Source organism: Passer domesticus, chromosome 11 (assembly GCF_036417665.1).
Source record: "Passer domesticus isolate bPasDom1 chromosome 11, bPasDom1.hap1, whole genome shotgun sequence".
In the NCBI taxonomy this organism is placed as follows: Eukaryota; Metazoa; Chordata; class Aves; order Passeriformes; family Passeridae; genus Passer; species Passer domesticus.
Window position 1 is genome coordinate 12,274,181 of NC_087484.1, and position 22,204 is coordinate 12,296,384.

Consider the following 22,204-nt stretch of genomic DNA (forward strand, 5'->3'; position numbering starts at 1 on the left):
TCCAATCTTAAACAAGCCCTCTACCCTCATCCTCTCTTTAAGGGTCAGGGCTTCCGAAAACCCTCTCACTATCTTAATGACCCTCTGCAGAACTTGCTCCAGATTATCAAAATCCTTGTATTGAGGCCCCAAAATGGAATGCAGTGTTCCAGATGCCCTACTTGAAGTGTCAAGCAAAGGGAAATCACAGTTATATGTTACTACTGGCTGTGTTTCTGTTAATGGAACTCCTGTTCACCTCCTTTGCTGTTAAGGCCTGCTGCAGGCTTGAGTTTGCTTTGCTCAATATCTGTCAACATGAATATTTTGAAAAGGGATTAAGTTAAACTAGCCTCATTTTCACCTACAATATGGGAATTGTCTTTGTTTACAAAGCAACCAGTAATATCTTCATAACCTTTTTAAAATTGTGATAGTTTGTATATCTTCTTAATAAGATAAACTGATGTCGTCTGGAGGAAAGAATTTTGGATGTTTGGTTCCTAGTGCAGTGAAAAAATCTGTGTTTAATCAGTACCAGTTTGTATTCAGAATGGAATGGTATCTCAAGCAGTTAATCAGGATCTTAGTGGAAGTCTTGTGAGGAGATACCTGCATATGTAGAGTACATTATTAAAGTGCAAGATGCTTGGTTCTGTTTTTCTGTTTCTGAATTTTAGCTTCATTATCTTCACCTTCATTTTACAAAGTCATTCTTACCTGTTGTATTAACAAACTGTTCCAGTGAAAATCCCTGACATGTTGTACTATGTTCAAATGCCTTCTTTGCCTTAATATTTATAGAGATTCAGTACTGGTTATCTTGATGATATGCTATGTCTGATTGTGGTGCTCCTTGTCACTTCACTGGTCCTTTATCCTGTATCTGTATGTATGCATTGCCCATTATTTATATCAACTCCTTCTCTGCACACAATGTACTTGTTCTATTCCAGCTGCTAGAACAGTCCTGTGTTGCTCAGGAGCTTCATTGCTTTCTCTGTGTTAACTTTACAGTCAGGAAATGGTATTTGGCTTGCTATGTATTTTGCCTTCAGTACTTGAAATGCAGGCTGTTTGTACAAGGAAAAGAATGTAAATCTTGAACCAAAGCTGAAAAAGTCTTTCAGGGGCAGGCTTCTGGTTAAAGTGAATTCAAAGGCAAATAAATGAAATCCCGATGCTCAGTTCAGGATGTATACACAAGCAATAAAACCCTGCTATTTCCAAATTTCTCAATTTAGAAGTAAATAGACAACTCACAAATTCACTTAAAAATCTTATTGTTTTATATAAACTTGTAATAATTACATCTTGCAGCCAGATTCAAAGGTAGCTGTATAAATTATGACATCTTACACTTTTAGTGCTTTCTTTACTAAAGTACCTGAGAAAATGCTTGCAGATATGATAGTGCTTGATCTTTACTGAGTCTTTGATATGTCTCCTCAAATATGCTGAGGTTGGGCATTTGACATTCCCCTGTGAGGCTGAGCTGAGCCTGCTTCTCTGGTTACACCTGTGACAGCTCTGTGGTGTGTGGCTTTTCTCATAGAATCCAAGAGCAAATTAGCATTTAAATAACCACATGCACTTTTAGATTTGTGGATAGATGAAGAAATTATTTATCTGCAAAATCAGTATTTTTCCAAAACATTGTTTTCATTTGCATGATTTATATCTATGCGTAGTTTATCTGTGCGTGACTTTTCCTTTATTTAGTTAACTGGTGGCTTTGTAGATAGAATCTGCCACACTGGAAAAAGAAAAAGCCTATGAAGGTACAAAAAGTGACTGCCAAGCATAACCTGAAAGAGTTCAAAAGTAATTCAAGGAAAGAGAAACCCATCTGTTACCTTTGTGTCAGAATCATCTGTTTTCTTTTAATATTAATGCCTTGAATAGTGGTGAATGGAAATGCATTTTTGCCTTCTGGCCAAGCTGTACAGAATAGTTGTTACTGGTTGTTACTGAGATCACTTGGAGCTGACAGGACAGAAAGATTTATTTTTAATAAGAACGAATTACATTGAAAAAATCACAATGTTTCTCACAAATTCAATAGAATGATAGTTATTTGAATGACTAACAGGACTATGTGAAAGTGTCTTACTCTTCCGTGCATGAAAGGATGACTTCATGCATTTCATGATTATGATTCAGGTTTTGTTGTGTTCTTTAATATCTTTCTGTTCCTTCTGACAATACAATATAGAGGAAGGAAGGTTCTAAGTTATTTTATGAAATTGTTTAATTACAGTAGTTTTACTTCTGGATTTTTTACCTATATCTCACTTTGAAAAACTTTCTTGTCATCTCCAAAATTTACACATACTTGCTCATTCAAGGAGTTTTATGATTTGTTTTCAAGAATATGAAAATGCTAAGCTTCCTGAATGTTTGAGCATTGGTCAATATATTTTGAACATTTATTTCTTCTATATACAGTATTTCCAGTGATAAGTTTGCAGAAACTGCTTTTGGGTTAGGAAACACTTTTTTTATCTTTGAGTACTTATCTCTCTGTACACTATATTTATGAAAACGTGTATTGGTGTTTGCCACAAAATCTTTTGGTCTATTGGTATGGGTTTTTTCCCCTCTGTGTGTACATTGTTAGCTGAAGATGGGTCTTGAGAGAAGCATGTACAGTTACCAGAAGGACTTTTAATCCATCATAGTGGTGCAGAGCTTGGTGAAGGGCTCTAATGTACCTTGGTTGTGCATCCTGCTCTGATTGGTGCAGTGCATGTGGTACTACATTTCAAACACACTTGTTGTGAGATGACTTTCTGTCTGCTCTGAAGTGTTTAGAGTGCCTGTTCATGGTGAGCAGCTTGATCATAAATCCTGGGCAAAGAAATGCTTTTTCCTCACCTCCCTGGATTGGTCTTTTCTACATCTCAGTCTGCATCAGAGTTTGAGGGAAGTTCATTGCATGCTTGCTATGATACGACTAATGGCTCTTGGGTGCCAAGTGGGAGAGGAGAAAAATGATATGATAATGACCCTTAGTTCTAAAAGTATCCCAAAGAAGGCAATGGAACAAAAAAAAAAATTGAGAACAAAAGTGATTGATTCTTGACATAAGCTAATTGTAGCCAGGATTAATCTGCAGAAGCTTAATCTTGTACCAAGGTGGCTGAGAGAAATTTCAGTGGTGAGCAGGATTGTTAATCTTTGCCCTTCAGGATAGAGCATGAGGGACAAGCCAAGTTTCCATGTGCTATTGGTGTTCCTGGAGCTGTTTGTGCAAGAAATAGACATTTGGGCTGACTGCATATCTTGTATTAGTCATTGAAGATGTGTCTGGCCTAGATGCTGGACATGTGCCAAAATGTTACCTAAAAATGCATTTCCTTAGTTAAGAAAAACTTTTAGGTACTTGCACTTTGTTAATTTCTCCAAATGTTATAGTCGTCCTAAAAGAGTACTTGGGAAATTCAAGAATTTCTTTGAGATACCTCGTGTGCATTCAGCTGTGAAGATAATCCCTCCCTCTCTTTTCTGACACAGGAATGTTTCATCAGCCTAATTTGTTCTTTTTTGTTTTTTGAAGTTAGAACTTTTAGCCTTCTGTCTGGGTTCAGCCAGTTTCAACAGTCTGAAAGATGCATATTTTTCCCACTGATGCTTTGCAGCAGCGAGAACTTCACCTAGGTGGTCACAGCAGAAATTCTTCACATATTTTATAGACAGTGTAAAAATGAAAACTATCTCTAGCTTGTCATAGACATACAAGGTAAAAATCATCATCTTAGTGGTTGAATGGTGTAAGATTAATTTTAAAATTCCATTCATGTTTGTCCTGTAAAGATATCACCTGCCCATAAAATAAAATATGTGATTTTGGAAAGATTAGTTTCCTTATATACCCCCTTCCCACCCCAGCAGCCCTCACACATCATCATTTCTCCCAGTACATATGGAAGAGCTGGGAGCAAAGTTGCAGAAAGTTTAGAGGGAGTGCTCTAGATACACAGTATATTCTGGAGTTGTTTTGGTGCAAAATACAGTCAGTTGTACACCTTGGGGCAAAAACAAAATGATACAGATGAGATTTAATAGCTTGAAATTACTCATAGAGTCTTTTTGATGTACTTCATTGTGTTTGCAGCAAAGGTGTTAGTGGGGGACCTAACAGGACGAGATAGTGGGAACTGAGTTTACAAGCTGCTTTCAATGCCTCTTGTGGGAAATTAATGTAAAAAGGTTCTTACCAATAACTGTCAGGTTAGTGTTTCACAGTACACAGGAGGTTGTTTGTGCCCAAAAATTAGACTTTTCCCAGCTGTGCTAATTAGGCTGAGAAGACAATGCCTGCACATTCAAAGTTTGCCTTGTCACCGCATTACAGCCTTACAAAAGGAAATGAAATTCTAGGTTAATTCAAGGCTCAAAATAGCATTTCTCTTGCAATATGCATTACTCTTTCCTTGCCACTTTCTCCTCTCCCTGATCTACATGGAATATTCCATTCATTACTGCTTAGGAAATCAGTTATTTTGCAGTCTGCAAATGCTGAAATGACGTTAGAGGAGAAATACTTGTTTGCAACCAAAACTATTTTTGAACAAACGCTTCATTTTAGAAATTCTAGCCAGCTAAGAAAAGCTGAATTGAGATTTTTTGCTGTAAAATAATTTTGTATTGCATTTCATCAAATGATTCCCTGTGATGCTCATGTGTTAGGTAATCCTGACAGAGGAGTATATGAAATAGAATACGGAGAGGTACTTAACTGGTATGGAAGAGGATTTGACATCTTTTGGAGAATATTTGTAAGGATACATTTAAGTTTTTCAGATATAGATAACCAAAATAGGTTAAGAATTTTTCATGAAACTTAAAGCATTTGAATTTTAGCCTGCTGCTTTTTCTCCACGGTGTTTCTACCTCTGAATGAATCCAAAGGGAAACCTGGCACTCACTCAACTGTTTTGACTATTAAATAAGTGTGCTTTTTCTCATTCTGTTGAGATGGTGTTTAGCTGTGACTGAAAATAAACCTTTTAAATGTTTGGACATATACCTGCTATGCTGAAACGATGGATTGCTTATGCATTGTAACAACAAAGGTAAGACGATAAAGCTTTTGATTAATGCCGACAATCTCGGAAGTTCTTATTGAATCTTTCTTCCAGATTTTACTGCCTGTGATGAAAATGCCTTGATGGTTTTCTAGTGTTGATCTTTTTTAAACTTTAAACTGCACAGATCGTCAAAATAAATTCTGTAGTTGTTGCTAAGAACAATCATAGATGTTAATGCTTTGAAGAGCTAATTATGCACATATTGAAAAGTGTAGTAGAATGATTTTTTTTTCCCTCTCATTCTGCAGTAAGGCACTGTTTTGTAAAAAATCACTCTCTTTAAATGTGATAAAATAGTAGTTTGCTTTTTATTCCAGAATAAGAAATTTCAAATGATGTTTTACATAACCTTTATCAGGACATGTTTAAAATAATCATCAAAGAGAAGATGAATCTGGCAAGTCGTGTTAGGGATGGATATATTTCAAGGTGCTTTATTATTTTGACATCTTGCTGCTTTGAGGTGAAGACACCCAGATAACTTAGTGTCATTACTTCTGTGCTAGGATAAAGTTTTATGTAAGTTTGTTTTTAATGCAGTCCACTTGTAACTGCTAAAGATAAAATCTGATGCATAAGCATAATATATTAGTATTGGCTTGTGAAATATGGACTTGGTGAGTTCGGTTTTTTGGAGGCTTTTATTTTTCTTCAAGTAGTAAAATTGTTCTGTATTGCTCCCCTTTCCCTGGATGTTGAGACAGTTGCTAGTTAAATTTTTTTTGACAGACTGATTTAACTTCTAGCATTCTTCTGGATAATTTGAAACCATAAAACTTGCTTATACAAGCTTCTCCTTCTCTAGAAGTAGAATAAAATTAAACATCTTTAAGAATATTAGGTGAATTTAATGATAGCTTTTACAAAAGGAAAGATGCTTTCTGGGTTTTTTTGACACAAGGAGGCAAAGGCTGACTGGAATGAATGAAATTATCTTGTCTCTCACTAGAATGGAGTCTTTCTGGTGTTTGAACTGTCACAGTTCTTTTGGAAGTTAAATATACCCTTTTAAATAATGTTTGAGTGATATTAATTTGAGGCATTTCAGCTTTATTTATTTTAGAATATTCACTTTTGTACAGTGAGATTGGGATTGGATATTGATTGCTTCATTTCAGTTATATTGATATGTACCTTAATTTTACTGTACTTATTTTAAAAGAGGCAGAGTTCTCATTTTTATAACTAAAATGCATATCTTTAGTTTCATTTTGTGCATTTATTCACCTTCACGTATCTGCTTGTCTAAGGGGCAGAAAGACAATTTATATGGAAAGTTGAGCCAACAGAAAACATTCTGTGGAAAAAAAGAGTTGTTTATTAGTATGATTAGCCTAGCACTGTGCTGCTAAGAAAGTAAGACTGCTCACAGAAATGTTGCACAGGAGAGGGAGAGATCAGCTCTGGGCACACTCTAACTCTTACATGGGTTAGAGTGATGGTCCATTTCCACCTGGAGTTATCAGCACTTCATCCTTCCTGCCTGCTTCTGGTGAGCTTTTGGCCTCATTTTACTAAATGCTGCTGTACTACCTTGTAGCTTCAACTAAAGCTCTTTATTTACAGTGGGGCTTAGAAAAGAATTGTGTGCTTCCCTGTCTACCTGTGTGTATCTAATTACTTGAAAGTCGTAGTCTGATGAAAAGTACATTCCTTGGTTTTGTGCATAAACCTATATTTCACATCTCAAGAAAAATCAGTGCATGTAAGTAAGGCAATTTTGAAATCAGCATTAATGTAATGTATGATAGGATTAGGAAAAATGTTAAATGCTTCCCCCTTTCTCTACCTTGAGTGCAGGCATATTTGAAACAATTCATTGTTACTCTTTTCTGACTGGAGAAGAATTTGGCCAGTGAGATGAATTTTCTAGTGGATTTCAGAAGTCTTTTGTTATTTGATCTTTGGTATTCCTGTTTTGCTTAGTTCAGATCTAGTCACAACAGGTGAACAGGTCATTGAACTAATTTCTGTCCTGTCTTCAAAGGTTCTAACCGGTTTACTTTGCCCAAATCTAGTGCAAAGAATACTGATTAATACAGTATTTTTTCCTTTCTATGTGGGCACATTGGTTTGATGTAGGTAGGCCAATTTGCATCACTGCAACCATGGATACTATTAAGAGCAGGCACGTGGGCTGAGCTTACAGTAATGATTTTTATTTAAGTCACAGTTTTAAATGAGTTCATGGCACTTAAAAATACAGAATATGAAAAGTCGTTGATTCTTCCAGAAAAAACAATTTTTAGCAGTCATTCTTAACTTTGTTCCATAGTATACTTCCAGTAAAGGAGTTGAATTTAAAATGACAATGATCTAGAATAGCTTTAAATAATATATTTGGCCTGACAAGTGTGAAACAACAGTTGTTTTGTACCATTTTTATTTCAAAATCCTAAGAAGCATCCTGCTTGGACTGCTCTAGAGCAGTATCAATGTGGTGCAGTCTTTGTTTCTGACAGTAACCAAACTCCAGTATTTCAGGACAGGAGAAATGTATAATGCATCAACCTGTTACTAGGGAAGAAAGGTGAAGGGTTTTTTCCTAAGTTGTAAAACTTAAGCCATGAGACCTCATAAATTGTGGGTCTGAGCTCATACGTGGCTGCAAGGAGCCTGAGCACAGGAGCACAGTTACAGCTGGCATGGCTCAGGTGGGGAAGGTGACACTGAGTTTGTGTGATTCCTGCAGCTTTCCTCACTAGGCTGTTCCTTTCACTGTAGTTCAGAGTCCCATTGTTGTTATAGTGAGGTTTTGGAATTTGCCTCAGCTTAAATGATTTGTACACAATTGAATTTTCACTGAAAGTGATCTTGTCCAACCAACTGCTTAAAGGAGGGGTAGCATCAATTTAGACCACGTCACTGAGGGCTTTGATTTGGTTTTGTTTTCCTGCTGTGAACAAGGGCCCAGTTTTGTTTTCTTAGTGTCTCTTCTTATACATGACAAGGCTGATATCAGCTCTGTCCAGGGCCTTTCTCTGGCTGAGCAAGCCCAGTTCCTGAACCTTTCTTCATTGTGCTTCAGCCAAGTGACCATCCTGATGGTTTTCCACTGCACTTGCTCCTATATTCCAGCTCTAACAAGTGTTTGAAGAAACATAGAGGTTGCAATGCAAGTTTTAACCTTCTGTATTATTCAGGTTTTATGCACACAGTATTATGTACTGTGTGCATAAAACCTGAAAACCTCAATGTTGGTAGGAAATAAAATGTGAGAGGCAATTGTGTGAAAACAGGAACAGCGAAAAGCTAAGCTTTTATCTATAAACTTGATGGAGAAATTACTTGGTGGGCCCAAATGAATTTGTTTTCTTAAGTGGAGGAGCAAAATGCAGAATTTTGAGTTTAAAATTGTTGATGAGATGTAAATGAGTTATATGGGCAATTTTTACACTGAAAGCTTAAGAAATACTTTTAGTACTTAATAGTACACAACAGCTCTGCCAAATTGGCATATGTGAATGATGTGTCATAATGGGTTTTGGCCAAGGACTTCATTTTGCCAATATTCCATGTCCTCAATAAAAAGCAAATTGCTTTCCAAACATATTTGATTGGATAAATCATAGTTACCTGGTGAGCCAGCTGAATAATACTAATAGTAAATCATTTGCCTTTGCTATGTCATCTGGTTACAGTGTTGAAGAAAAGGGTGCAGAATCAGTCATAAAAGCTTTGGGAAGGGAAAAAATGGTGCAACTCTAATGTTGGCAGCATCTGCAGATGAGTGATACTGCTCTTGCATGTAAGCTTGATGTATAATGCAATGACAGAGAAACAGCTGCCTACTAGATAGTTGGGAGGTGTCAAAATCGAGGATGGTTGTCTGCAATCTAAAGGATTGGCCAGCTTTCATATGGAATAGAAGACCAAGGGTGTGAGGAAAGTTTGCCACATTGGGTTTAAAGGGTATTTGACCAAATCGGTGAGGAATACATGCTGATAATACTGACCTGGTGGTCATGCCAGGATAAACGATGTCCCAGCTGCCTGTATTTGTGGTTTTGAACAGCTCTATAAAAAGTTTGAGGTTTTGAACTTAGGCAGAGGGTCATGCTTCTGATATCTACAGGGCAAATAGAGAAACCCAGTGCAACAACAGATTGCTGGTGGTTCTAGAGGTTGTAGCTAAAGAAATTAAAAAATACTATGTTTTGGATTCTATGGATGGAATTGAAAGTGGTTTCTCAGAGTTTTGAAGACGAGTATGTTTCAAGGAGTTTACTGATGACATCAAGAGTTATGCAGGTGGCAGAGAGTGATGGTGAAGGAAATGATGAAGGGACCTGATATGCAAAATCTGAAATGCTGCATGAGGAAATAGGAGAAAATTTTGACTAACTTAAGGCAAATCATTAGTAGAAGTTCACGTTCTTACTGTGTATGGATTACAAGGATATAATAAACTGTCTGCATTTAACTTCTAAGGGAGTTCTCTGGATTTCAGAGTTCTCTTTCTGTTAACATGTTATTTGGTATTCTCCCAACCAACAGCAGTTCAAGACTCAAGAACTTCCTGAGCCAGAGGCACTTGCTCTGTAGTATTCTTTGGCTTTCCCTTAGGTGAATTATCTAGTCTCATCAAAATGTACATAGAATACAGACCAAAGGTATAAATCTGTGCTGTTTGCTTTTTATACAGAGCATCTTCCAAGTGAATCTTTGTTTACTTGTGTTTGCGTGCTCTCTCTAATATCTGCAAGCAGACAGGGTTAATAGATACAGAAGTTAATAGGATTGTGTAGTTAGTCATGCTGGCATCAGTGATGTTGGTATTTGTTGGAGTTTGTTTGCTCCAAGAAACTGGATATCAGGCACCCGAGGTGTTTATATGAAGTTGATGAATTTTACATGAAGCTCTTGTGTTATTGTGTGTGTTTGTACTTATTTCTCCTTCTGCTTTAAATGAAAAAGCTGCTAATTAATACTAGAAATAAATGACAAATGGCTTATATTTGGTTATTGCACCAGGGAGTTGGACTGACTCTGAGAACATGGTGTGGAACATGTTCAGACTGGAGATGCTGAAAACAGTAGTAAAAAAGGAGAATAACTTTCTGAAATCAGTCCTACAAGTAAGACCCCTTCAAAGCATCTTGGTAAATCCATTTGCCTGCCTGGAACTGTGTGGATTTATTTCAGAGGAGCTGATGATCATAACCTGAGTAATTTTCTAGGTATTAGTGGCAGCAGAGTGGTGAAGCATTCAGTCTTGATCACTTTTGCTTTGCTGACCTTGTTTACTTCGGGAAAAGAATTCAATCTATGGCTGCATGAGTGACTGTGAAACCCAGCTGGTGCTGCTGAGAATGCTTCTAACCCCATTTTGTTCACTGCTCACCTGCTAGGAACCTGCTAGAACTCTATGCTTTTCTGCTGGCTACTGAGTGCAAACAGCTCATGGAAAAGTCAAACAAGCACTAGACCAATTGGAAGATAGCTGCTGGGATGGAGAGTTGTTAACTGTTGAGCAGTTGAAGTGATTCAGATGCCTGTGGAAAGGCAGGTAAAATGGTGAGACTTAACAGCTCAACACTTCAGGAAGGAGAAGGTGAGGAGTGATTCTCTGCAGCAGAATCAAACTGTTTGCTCAGTTTGGCTGCTGCTCATGGAACTGGACCCTCTGAGTGAACAGCTTTGGCATAGTTTCCTGTTGTAATGAAAACAGTGGGAGAAAACAGTGGGTGAATAAATGTAGGGTTGTTCATAGTTGGGCATATGGTCTCCAACACGATTCCTTCAGTAGATAGAGCTAGCTTAGATTTCTTGATGGCAAAAACCCCAAAAGGCTTCCTTGCTTATTTGAAGTGAGATTTCAGGATGGCTGAGCTCACTGGCTGATTATCTGGTATGCTGCTAGTCAGATTTGTTTTACTAGCCAGCCAGCACTGTGCTTGATCACTTCTTTTGTCAATGCAGTGCATTGCACCAGGGCTTTGTTAATATGAGGGGTGTTTTTGCACTTTATTTGAGGCTTAATCATAGTCTGATGTTTTGTCAGGGGTATTACTCATACTTTCATAAGTGGGAATAACATTACTTGAATCTCATTCCTAGGACTGGTATTTACCAGACCAAAAAAAAAACAAACCAAAAAAACCCCCAAAAAACTTTGAAAACATATTCAGGTGGAGAACATCAGTATTTAAGGGATATTCAACCTTGTTAGGTTTGTGTGTTTATAAGATATGTTTCTTTGATGACCGTATGCTGCCATATCTTAGTTTGGAGGAGAGAAGGACATTCTTTGATGAAATTCCAATGCATACTTAAAATATAACTGAGAGCTGCTGTCTTAAAGGTCAGTGTGGGCAGGAATCATCAGCATTTTCTGAATTCATCTAAATGCCCAACAAAGAATGAACAGGCCTTAGGGGGTTTTAGTGACAAACCCATATTGCCTGGATGAATGATTCCCTACCCTGTGAGCTATGAAAACATTAGAACAATAATTACTTCCTTCTTTCAGTCTTTGTGCTCTAACAGTGACTTTACTTGTGCCACAAATAAGATTGGTTGAGGACATTTTTGCTCCTGCCTTGGTGGGGCTGCCTGTGCCAGCCTTCATTCACAGCTCTCTCAGATGTGCCATTGAGATGGAGAACCACTGCAGAGAATTCTCACTTCTCTGGCTGTTATTTCTTGCCTGTTGGAAAAATTGTGTGTTAGTTGCATTTAGCCACCTGCATTTGGGGTGCCTTGATTACCTGGGGAAAACACCACTGCTGAGGAGTGATTTGCACATTGTGTAGGTGACACACCACTTGCACATCTTGCACCTCGAGCTCCAGAGCTTTTCTTTTAAGCAAACTCCAAAGACTCCTCTTTCTTTCCAGCTGCTGGGGTGGTGAGTTGGCCAAAAGTGGTAGCACTGAATCCAGAATGGAAGAGTCATTTCTTGCATTCTTATAAGGCTCTTGGACTTAGATAACACTCTGTAGATAGAGTGTTATAATGATGAACTTGGTCCATCTTTCTCCTGTAATTAAAAGATGGCCTTTCGCTTTTGTATGCTCATTATTTCTTTGAAAATATGTAGTAATTCAAAATTGTACACATTTGACTTGTAGTATATGTTTTTGTATGTGTTTTACCTAGAAGGAGACTTCTGTCTTGATTCTTCAGTCTGCTGTTTTTCTACTTGGGAAAAAAAACCTCCAAAACCTAAGCCATTCATATGTGGTAAAATGCAAGTATATATCACATGACTGAGTCTGAAAAAATCTACTGCTTTGGTTGCTTTAGCTTTAGTTAGTTAATTCAGGTACAGTTCTCCTCAAAATAACTTCAGACTTGAAGAAGAAATTTAAGTAATTTTAATAATTCTGCAGTTTGAAGTGATGATGCTGTTGCAGTTGATTTTAAAAAGAATCCCCAAGCAAACCACCTTTCTGCTGCAATTTGTAATTAAATTTTATAATAACAGTTACTCAAGAAGGCAAAAGGAGAACTATTTGTTACATGAAATCTTTCTTACCTGCTGGGTTTCATCTTTCTTCAGGCTAAGGAAATGGCGAGAGAATATGTAGTTAACTTAGTGATCTTTTTTGAATAAATGCATCTTGAAAACTGTTTGTAGAAAATTTCCTGGCAATAAATGTCACTTGTATGGTGAAAAATTGATCAAATTCTTGATTTCTTAACTTCTTAGTAGGTCGTTTACAGGATCTGTTGTACACAGCTGGTTTTAGGCCAGAAGCTATGATTCAGGTGACTGGAAAGAAGTCTCTAGTTGGGCTAGAAGCTGCAAGGTCTTTATAACTCTGTTCCTGATCTTATTTTGATTCATTGAAATACTCTTTGGAGGCCATCAGGCTATTCTGAGGAGATGGAAAAGTTCTGTTTTACAGTGTGTTATATAAGGGCCACTGCAAATTGCACATGAACAGCTGGAAGTACTAGTGGAGTGGTGAGGGAAGTGCTGTCTGGGAAGGAGGGGCAGGGAAAAAAATGCTGGAAGAATTTGTCTTGATGGCTTAGGGAATATGTTTCTAAAAGATGGTAGTGAGTTTTCAAATGAGATGATGCTGAAATGGGAACAATAAGAATTAAGCCAAAATAAATTAAAGCTGGAAATCAAAAGGATCCTTGCTGCTAAAGTAATTAGTTAATAAAAGACTTTTATAACAATAATGTAGATAACACAAGCTCATTAGGATGTAGCTAGATGATTTTAAAGATCATATTAAGTTGTTTATTATGTGTTTAGATTGTGTGAGAGACCTAGCAGAAAAATCTGTCTCACTTTGCATTTTGAACAAAAAGCATCAGATTGGGTTAGATCCAAAATGAAGGATTTTTAGTCATCTCAAATCCTTTAAGCACCATTTGTAGCATATTCTCATGTATCTCTGCTGTCACAGGGATTGGAAAAGTACACATCTGATATCTGTAAACAGGAAAGTTAATTTCAAAATAGGATTGTTTCAACTCAGTGACTGCTAACTGGCAATCTGAAACCTTTACTTTTTCTACCTCTAATTGAAATGTGTCTTCATCTGTTCATTCAGGGACTCAAATAAAATTTAGGTTCTGTGCATTGGCTCACCAGTGTTCTGCAATTTATAAACAGCACATTGAAACAACTTGGGCACCAGATTGTGACTGCAACGAAGGAGATGAAACCTTTCTGATAGAGCCAACTTGTTTCTTCTCTGGTTTTGTTTTCAGTTCAGATCCGATGCTTGCATACCAGAGTGATTTTTCTCTTGTGTTTGTAGAGAGTGAAGTGTGCTTGTGTAAAAGAAGGACTTCTGAAGCAGGAATATACTCTCGTCTTCAGGGGTTTGCATTGTTCCCTCTAAAGGCTGCTGCTGGCAGCAGGGACATGCAGCCGAGCGGCAGTGGAGAGCTGCTGCCCTCTGCTGTGTTCAGTGTGCTCTGCTCAGCTTCACACACCCAGGGCACTGCGGGATCTGCTGCCCAGAATCTGCAGAGCTTCCTTGTCCCTCTGACATTTGAAGTAGGTGAGGATGTTCTTTTGAATGGTAGAAAGAAATGAAGGGTTAACTACAGGTTACAGAGCTGATGTTCATTTGTTGACTTGCTGATCATGAAGCTGTAAAATCTTGTTCGTATTACATTTTTTTTCTATATTCCTGTATTATTTTGGAAATTCCTTTATATAGTTAATATTCGTCCACATCCCTCATACAAATATATGCATATGGTAATTTTCATTAAAATTGGATTATCCCAGCTTTCATTAGCCCAGTTAATGATTTTCTGTAATATGAGAATGGGTGACACTAAACCATTTTTCTTTTGGTGATCTCTGCTTTTCTTCTGAAATGTCTTAAAGGGCTTTTGAGAACTCTGGCAAGTATTGGTTGTATCTCTTCCTTTCTTAACTGAAACTTGTGTGTCCTCAGCAATCCAAGTGCTATGAAAGTGTCTTCAAGTCTCTGATGACTTCCCTTACAGCATCAAATAAACACACAAGGAATGTGAAAACTTTCTTGCCTGCATTCTGTGTTGTATGGCTTTGTTGGATGCTGCCCAACACTGCAGTGCACAAATGCATTAAGTTTTTTGTAGTTTTCATTCCCTTTGCCTTTCCCCTTTCTGTTTGTTGTTATATCAGCCTTTCTTTAACCAATAGTTAATATGCCCAGGGGAAGCCTTGAGTTGATCTGAATCTCTGATGCTCTGGTAGTAGGTGATGCAAACTGAATTTTTCAGAGTATAAGTACTCATTGGAAATGGAGCTGGACTTGTGGGTAAGCTTTGTGGATCCTTTCCAGCTATGACTGGTAATTCCTCTTAAGATGAGGCTTAGGTTAAACATTAGGAAAAATCCTTCACTGAAAGGACAGTTAGTTGGGCACTGCAATAGAGAGCCTGGGGAAGTGGTGAAATCTCCATCCCTCTAAGTGTTCAAAAGGCACGTGGATGTTGCATTTGGGGATATGGGTTAGTGCTGAACATGGCTAATGGTTGGACCTGATGAACTTTGAGGTCTTTTGCAGCCCTAATGATTCTTTTTGATGATTGTACATGAAGGACAAGTGCCCACCTCAGTTGCTGTCCCACTCCTGAGATAGTGATTACACATTTTTTAGACCCTGGTTTGTTGATTTGCTTTGTTCCTTTTTGATTTTATATTTTTGGCAATGAGTTCTGCAGTACTTTCTTTTCTTTGCTTTCAAACATCTGCTGGGTAATTTAATTGTCTGCTAATGCCTGTGTTGTCTTAAATAGTTAGTAGTTGCCTTTTATGTGCCGTTTCTATGCCATTCATCTTTTCAGAGATTGAATGTCATATTCCCAACTCAGCTGCTTGCTTTTTATAAGATGAAGAGCTTTGTCAGTTAAGCTTCTCAAATAGAAGCCGCTGAGTATCTTTATCCTTGATGTTATTCCCTATAATTTTTTTATTTTTGTGGCTTTTATCAGATGAGATGATCAGAAATGTTTCCACTAGGCAAGATTTATGATTCTCTCAAAATTATACAGAAAAGTAATACTTTCTGCTTACCTTTCTTTTTTTCTAAGCTAGTAGTATTGTTCCACTTGGGTTTAAAACCCCTCTATAATTTTAGTTGAGGTTCTATTTTCTAGGTGTTTTAAGGGCAACAGAGGGGAAGAAGTGGAGAATGACCTACATTAGCTATAACATGCTGTCACATTCACTCAGGTATTTGGGTCCTAACTGAAGTAATTTCAAAGCTGAAGTAGGGTGTTATTTTCTGTAGCATCTTGCTAAAACAAACTAAGAAGAAATATTCTGTTTTGAACAGTTGTGCAATTAGTTTGCCAACAGCTGCTGGTGTTTTTTAAGGACTGGTGCCTGCCAGGGCTGTTGCCCTAGATTTCTGCTGAAATGCTGTGATTTAGAAACCTGTATTAATATGCAGGAGCTCTGAGGTCGATAAGTAGAATTGAGTCCAGGATCAATATTTTGAAAGTTTGCTTGTGGTCAGGAAAATGGCACTTGGTAATAATATAGTATTTAATACATCATTGCTTGAATTCTTACCAAAGTTTGGCTCTAATTTGACAGTAATTTTCACTGTAAGAATAAGTATTTTATGTTAATGAGCATTTAGATAATTCAACCTGCTATAAGAAAATGTGACTTGAGATTCCTTTGTGGAGCTCAAGTTCTGATCAAGTAACAATCCCCACACTTCTTGCTTAAGCTGTTCTGTCGTGGTGATTCAGTTGTAATTTGTGGTTTCAATTTTTTGAAGTAATAACTTTCATCCCCCAACTCTATTTTTCATTTTGGTAATTAAGGTATTTCATCCTTATTTACACGTTCTGAAACTGTCACTGTACTGGTGACCATATTAATGAGCACTACATCGGAGAATGAATCTGCTAAAAGTAGCAGAAATACTTTGAAAAATAATTTTTAAGAACTGGAGAGAAGTGATACTAACTTATTAGCAGTGTCAGTGTTACCCTAAACTGCTAATGGCTTCTCCTCAGCTCTCTGCTTTACTTTTTAGTTTCCCAGGAAGTGTCAGTAGAGTCAGTGACCTGCAGGCAGTAACAGCCTTCCTTACCTGTTCTCAGTTAATAACAAAGTGTAAATCACCCTGAGCCCTGGATTGGATAGAGATGGCAACCGTTGTCCTTGCCTGTAAGAGCATTTGCATTTTAAGATGGGGAAAGTGATGGAGTTGCAGTGAATTACAACTGTAGGCCAGCAAATGCTTTTATCCATTGGAGTCAAAAAGTAGCATTATGAATTGTTTCCCATTCAGAGGAAGGTGTCATCTCTGGTTTTTGAAATGTTTAGATTCATTAGAATGGTGTAAGAAATAAATCATTGGCATCACTGCTTTAAGCATTGTACCACCTTTGTTGTATGAAAAAGTCTTTTTGATAACAATTATTATAGAACCTAATGACAGTCCTCTGTGAATTCAGAAATGGCAAGTATGTGAGCATCCAGAGAACAGCACTGCTGTCGAGATTCCGTCCTGATTTCAGCAGATTATTTTATAATTGAGATATGATCAGTTTTCACTGTTTTTAAAACAGCAGGACTGAAGGACTGAGTTGCATTTGTCTCTGGGAACAACCTTCTCACTGTCTGCAGGGGGGGAAAAACCCCCACTGTTACTAGTATTGTGCAAGCTCTGCATCTCCTGGCTATGAGAGGTTGTTAGACTCATCTCTTTTCTGCTCTGCTGCTTTGATGTAGCACCAAATATGTCAAATTACAGTGTCTTCTTGATGTGGTGTTAAGAAGCATGAACAGCAGTTGAGATGAATCTGGAGTAGTTTGAGGCTTCACCAGATAAAAGACATGTATTATTAATATATTTTCTCTCACTCATTTTCACTTGTTTTTTTACCAGTCTGCCCTTATTTTTTCAGGGGAGGCACAGATGCTTTATTAATTCTTTGTGAATTATTCAGCAGCAGATCTACTTTTTGTGGTTACTTTGCACGGACTATTTAGAAAGTATTCCACTACTGAAAACTGCTTCCCCTGAAGGGGCTTATGCAAACAGATAGGATGGGATGAATCAGATTCTGAGCAATTCTATAATAACTGAAGGATCTTTACATGTTATCTATACTGGAATAAACCTCAAAGGTGTTGTCCCTCTTTCCTCCCATCACACTCCTCCTCCAACAGTTCTGCATGATAGTCTTAATCAAATTAGCTTTCTGTTAAAGCCCAATAGGTGCAGAAGGAAAACCATGTTTTGGAGGCTATGCTTAGCCTAGTCAGCCTGGGCCCTACGGGGAACAATCCAGAGTGAAATCACATCCTTGCTCCAGCCTGGTCTTGACACTAAGGGGAGAAGTTCCAGCTAATCACACCCTGCTGCATTTAATCTTTTGCACTGGGTATAGCCTTGAGAATATAACCTTGCTTGGCTGATAATTACCACTCAAGATTAAAGCTCATCCACATCACACACAGACTGGGTGAAATCTTCATTGAAGGTGTGGGGAAGGGATGAGACAAGGCTGCAGAGCTTTTGGGTCTTTCAGGAAGGCTTTTATAGTTTAGCAGTTTTATCTTTGTGATTCACTGTCTGTTGTTCACTAGAAATCTTTCTGAGATTTAGGGCTATGTATCAATACTTCTTTTTCTCCTGTATGGACAGATGGAACCAACACATCAAAGGCAGCTTTAGATTAATCACATACTTTTACTCAGAATGATTTCAGTAGTGTTTTTGGAATGCAAAGATCTCATAGTTTTTAATTCTAAAGGACTTTTCAGGTCAGACTGGTAGCAGGTTTGGCTGGGATGGAGTTAATTTTCTTCTCAGCAGCCCATATGGTGCTGTGTTTTGGCTTGTGACAAACTGTTGATGAAGATGCCAGTGTTTGAGCTATTGCTGAGTAGCACTCGCACGGTGTCAGGGCCTCTCACTTTCTCACTCTGCTGCCCTGGCAAGTAGGCTGGGGGTGGGCAAGAGGTTGTGAGGGGATACAGCTGAAGCCTCTGACCCAAACTGACTGAAAAGATGCTCCATATATTTTAGTATCTTGCTCAGCAATAATTTAGCAGGAAGTGGCTGTGCTGAGGTTGGCCATTGATCTGCTGGTGGTTAGTGACTTGGCTTGCCTTACTTGTATGTGTGGTTGGATGGGTTTTGGGTTGGTTTTTTTTTAATTGTTTCCCCTTTCACTTATTTGTCTTGACCTATGACGTTTCTCCTTTTGATTTTTGCCTTTCTGATTCTCTCCCTCATCCCTCTGGGAGTGAGTGAGTGGCTGGTTAGATGCTTACCTGTCATCCAGGCTCAACCTACCACAGACTGTTTCTGGACATGTTAAATATGCTTGAAGCAATGTAGTATATTCTGGGTTTAGGAATTTTCTGGTTGAGTTCTATTCTAATCACAGTCTATTGAAAATACAATAATGTTTTTGGGTCTTTTTTTCTCATTGAGATGTTAATAATGTAATGAAATAATTGTCTGCAGTGAATTTAACAGAAGGTCAGATAGACACCTATCTGCTGCATGTACAAGGTCTTCATTGGATCAAGCTTCAAGTATTGCAAAAGGAACCATTTCTTGTCAGTAATTTCTTAGTCTGTATTGAAGATGTTCTCCTGACTGTGGTGGTTTCCAGCTAGGAAAAAATAACATTGACTTTTGGCTTTCTTAGTAGTCATACTAGCCAATTCTGTGACCTCTCTCATTCTAAGGAACTTGTGTGAAAACTAAAGATGTAAAGCATGCTCCAGTAGTGCTAAAATACTTTCAAAACATCAGAAGAAAAGGAAGATGTTCCATGCAGGGAATTTTTAATTCCAAAACATGCAATGGCTTCATGCCTGCCTTAGAAAACAGGACTACCTGAAACTTTCTGTCAAGGTATGCTTCTGTTTTAATACAAACATACAGGATTTTGCTAGACGTTCCCCCCTTTGATATTCTTAATCCTTTTCTCATTATATAAATTCTGCTTCTTGTTGCTTAGGTAGCCTTACCCTCTCACTTGTTTCCCCTTCCTGTGGTGGGGATTTTTTGGTGTTTATTCTATGCTTGCTACCTACTTCTGAAAAACTTGCACATGACTGATATCCTCAGAGACCTCTATTCCTCCAGTCTGTTTGACTGAAGTTAAACTGTAGTGTTAGAATTACTGAGAGTCAGAAACTGACAGATGAATGATATGACTAAATATATTTGAAATCACAGTTGGAATATGTAGGACCTCTATTCAGTGGTAATTGTCAGGAAAGTCTGTTTTTCATGAAGTTTTGCTTCTGAACGCTCTTCAGTCTGTCACCACGTATTTTGAAGTCTGATTATTTTTGCATATAGAGGACATGATAATGCAGACACTTCTGGGTTCTTTCTCCAATATGGCATTATATTTTCCTCCTCTCTTTTGGACTGAAAAACTCCTAAAGCAAGCTTATACAAATGCCCATAGTGGTGGTCACTCAGCTGGGGAGGGAGACAGTCTTGTCTGGTTTTGGCTTGACTTATCAAGGCTTATGAAGGACCTCATTGGAGTGATGTCCCAGATCTGTCTTATGTGTAACAATTTAAGACTTGGAATAAACTGGGAGAAAAATCACAAACACCCACTGAAAAGTTTCTATTCATAGGACCTATTCTGGGCTTAAATGCCATTGCAAGGCAAGTTTAAAAACAAAAAAGGCAACTATTAGTCAGCTTCCTCTTTCCAAAGTAACATTTCACGTTCCTTCTGAAGTTAATGAGGCTGTGATATTCTTCAGGGTTTTGGAAACTTAATACACAGACAGGTGTATTCTGCAAAATTTTATATGAGGGTTTTAAGCTTCTTAAAAAGGATATATACACATCAGTATTCTGAACTGGATGTGCAGTAGTGGCTGCTGGTTTAACTCCTGCAAACATGTTTACCTGCCAAGCTCACATGTTTCTAAATGATGGAGACCTGTTAAAGATGCCCTTCAGATGGGGAATTTCAGCTCACAGTGTTTTGAGTTTAGAAGCCTCTTTGCCTGAAAGAATGATGCAAATGATTTTGTGGCAGTTTAGGAGCCTGCAGGAACAAGTAGTACATTTTTTGGCTGCTCTCTCAAAATTGGCTTGGATGGTCATCTGATCCTTCAAGGAGCAGAGCCCACGAGCTTCCTGGGTGCTGATGGATGCAGTTTGCACCAGACATCAGCTGTTCTCAAACTAGTGTTCAAATTTCATTTGCCTTACAGAAATTGCTTATAAAATTACTACTCCTTGAGTAAGGAATCATTACAGACATTACATTAGAGCTCTGTGCTCATATGGAGTAATCTTAAACCAGCATCCAAGCTGTTTTGCAGAACTCTATAATTTTGGAATTCTGTGTACTCTTTGAAGACCTTACAGACTACGGTTATGCAGAAAACAGGATAAAATAAGTTTCTTAGATTTAAGTAATTTCAATGATAAAAAGTGCATTTTAGAAACAATTGGATTGTATTACATATCCCAGAAGTGTACCAGCTCAGGATTCTGGGGAAGGGACACCTAAGCTTGTGTCCCACCAGCTTGACAGGTGCCTGCAGTGGTACTTAAGGGACATGCTCTGCTGGAGAATTATGAAGCCTTTTTCCCTTTGGTTTGGCAGTCTGAACAGTTGGTACATTTGTCAAGTTACACCTTCACTACTCATTTCATTAAGAGCTCCAGGTCTTGTTGCTTATGAGATTGCTGTTTCCTAACCTGTGTTGTGTTGAGGATACAGTTGGAACACAGGGATCAATGAAATTGGTACTACTTGTGTTCCATCAAAAATAGTTGGCAAGTGCTGAACTGAAGCATTTAAGTTTCTATGAAAGTCTCATAGTGTGGTTTTTTTGATGTTATATGGCTCTTGTTTTTCTCTATCCAATATTCTTAATGCTCAGGGAGCTGTCTTATATTAAGACAACAAAATTAGTCCTGCTCACTAATTGAAGATCATAATGATGTGGGTTTTTTTATTATGCATGTGGGAGCCATACATAAAGATGGGTTATTGCCAAGTAAACATTCAAACAAAACCTGAAATAAAGACAATTCATTTTAGGCAGTGATTTTGTAAGGATGAAACCAGTTATTTTCACTCTTAACACTTGAGGAAACATGAAAATGGTGAACTCTGACTGTAGGAGCTTTTATGAGATAATACAAAATACAGACAAATGAATTGGCAATAAGAAGTGATAGGTAGTTAAGGCCATATTCTTCTAATTAATGGCTTAGTCTTTGTGTTAATACATTATTTTTTTGTGTTTTGAAATGTTAATTCAACCTTCAGTTTGAGTCAGAGCAATAATTAAGTGTGGATATGTTTCTATAGAACTCAAAAGTAGACTTAGAAATCTTCTGTTTCATATGTTTCTCCATATGAGAACATACTATATGTTCATATTTCAGAAATATTTAATTTAACAACTTTTTTTTTAAAAGCTTTTGGGCACAAATAATTGTTTTGAACAAGTGAAACCATTACAGTTAAATCTTAGGATTTAGTCAGCAAAATTTGTAAGAATATATTTTAATTTTATAAGTTTAAACATTGTATTTTTAAGATTGTGGGCAGACAAATGTGTAAAAAGTTTCATCTTTGTATGAAGGTCAAGATGATTTTGCAGTGTAACCAATTTATTTATCTACAGCTGCAAATATATGGCTGAAAGATTCAGATGTTTTATGTGGTCTTCATCAACAATGTGGATGTAATTG

The 22,204-nt window shown here is 37.6% G+C and overlaps 1 protein-coding gene across 15 annotated transcripts in view; it reads left to right on the forward strand.

Moving 5' to 3' along the window:
• DLG1 (discs large MAGUK scaffold protein 1) overlaps positions 1–22,204 on the forward strand; it is a 139,110-nt gene that overhangs the window by 17,232 nt on the left and 99,674 nt on the right. Inside the window, exon 1 of one of the 15 annotated variants that reach the window (XM_064385750.1) lies at positions 4,480–5,057. The exons of the other annotated variants lie outside the window; for them this stretch is intronic. Coding sequence (XP_064241820.1) covers positions 5,028–5,057 — 30 coding nt within the window. The 5' untranslated portion in view covers positions 4,480–5,027. Of the gene's footprint in view, positions 1–4,479; positions 5,058–22,204 lie in introns of those variants that run through there. 15 annotated transcript variants of the gene reach the window in all.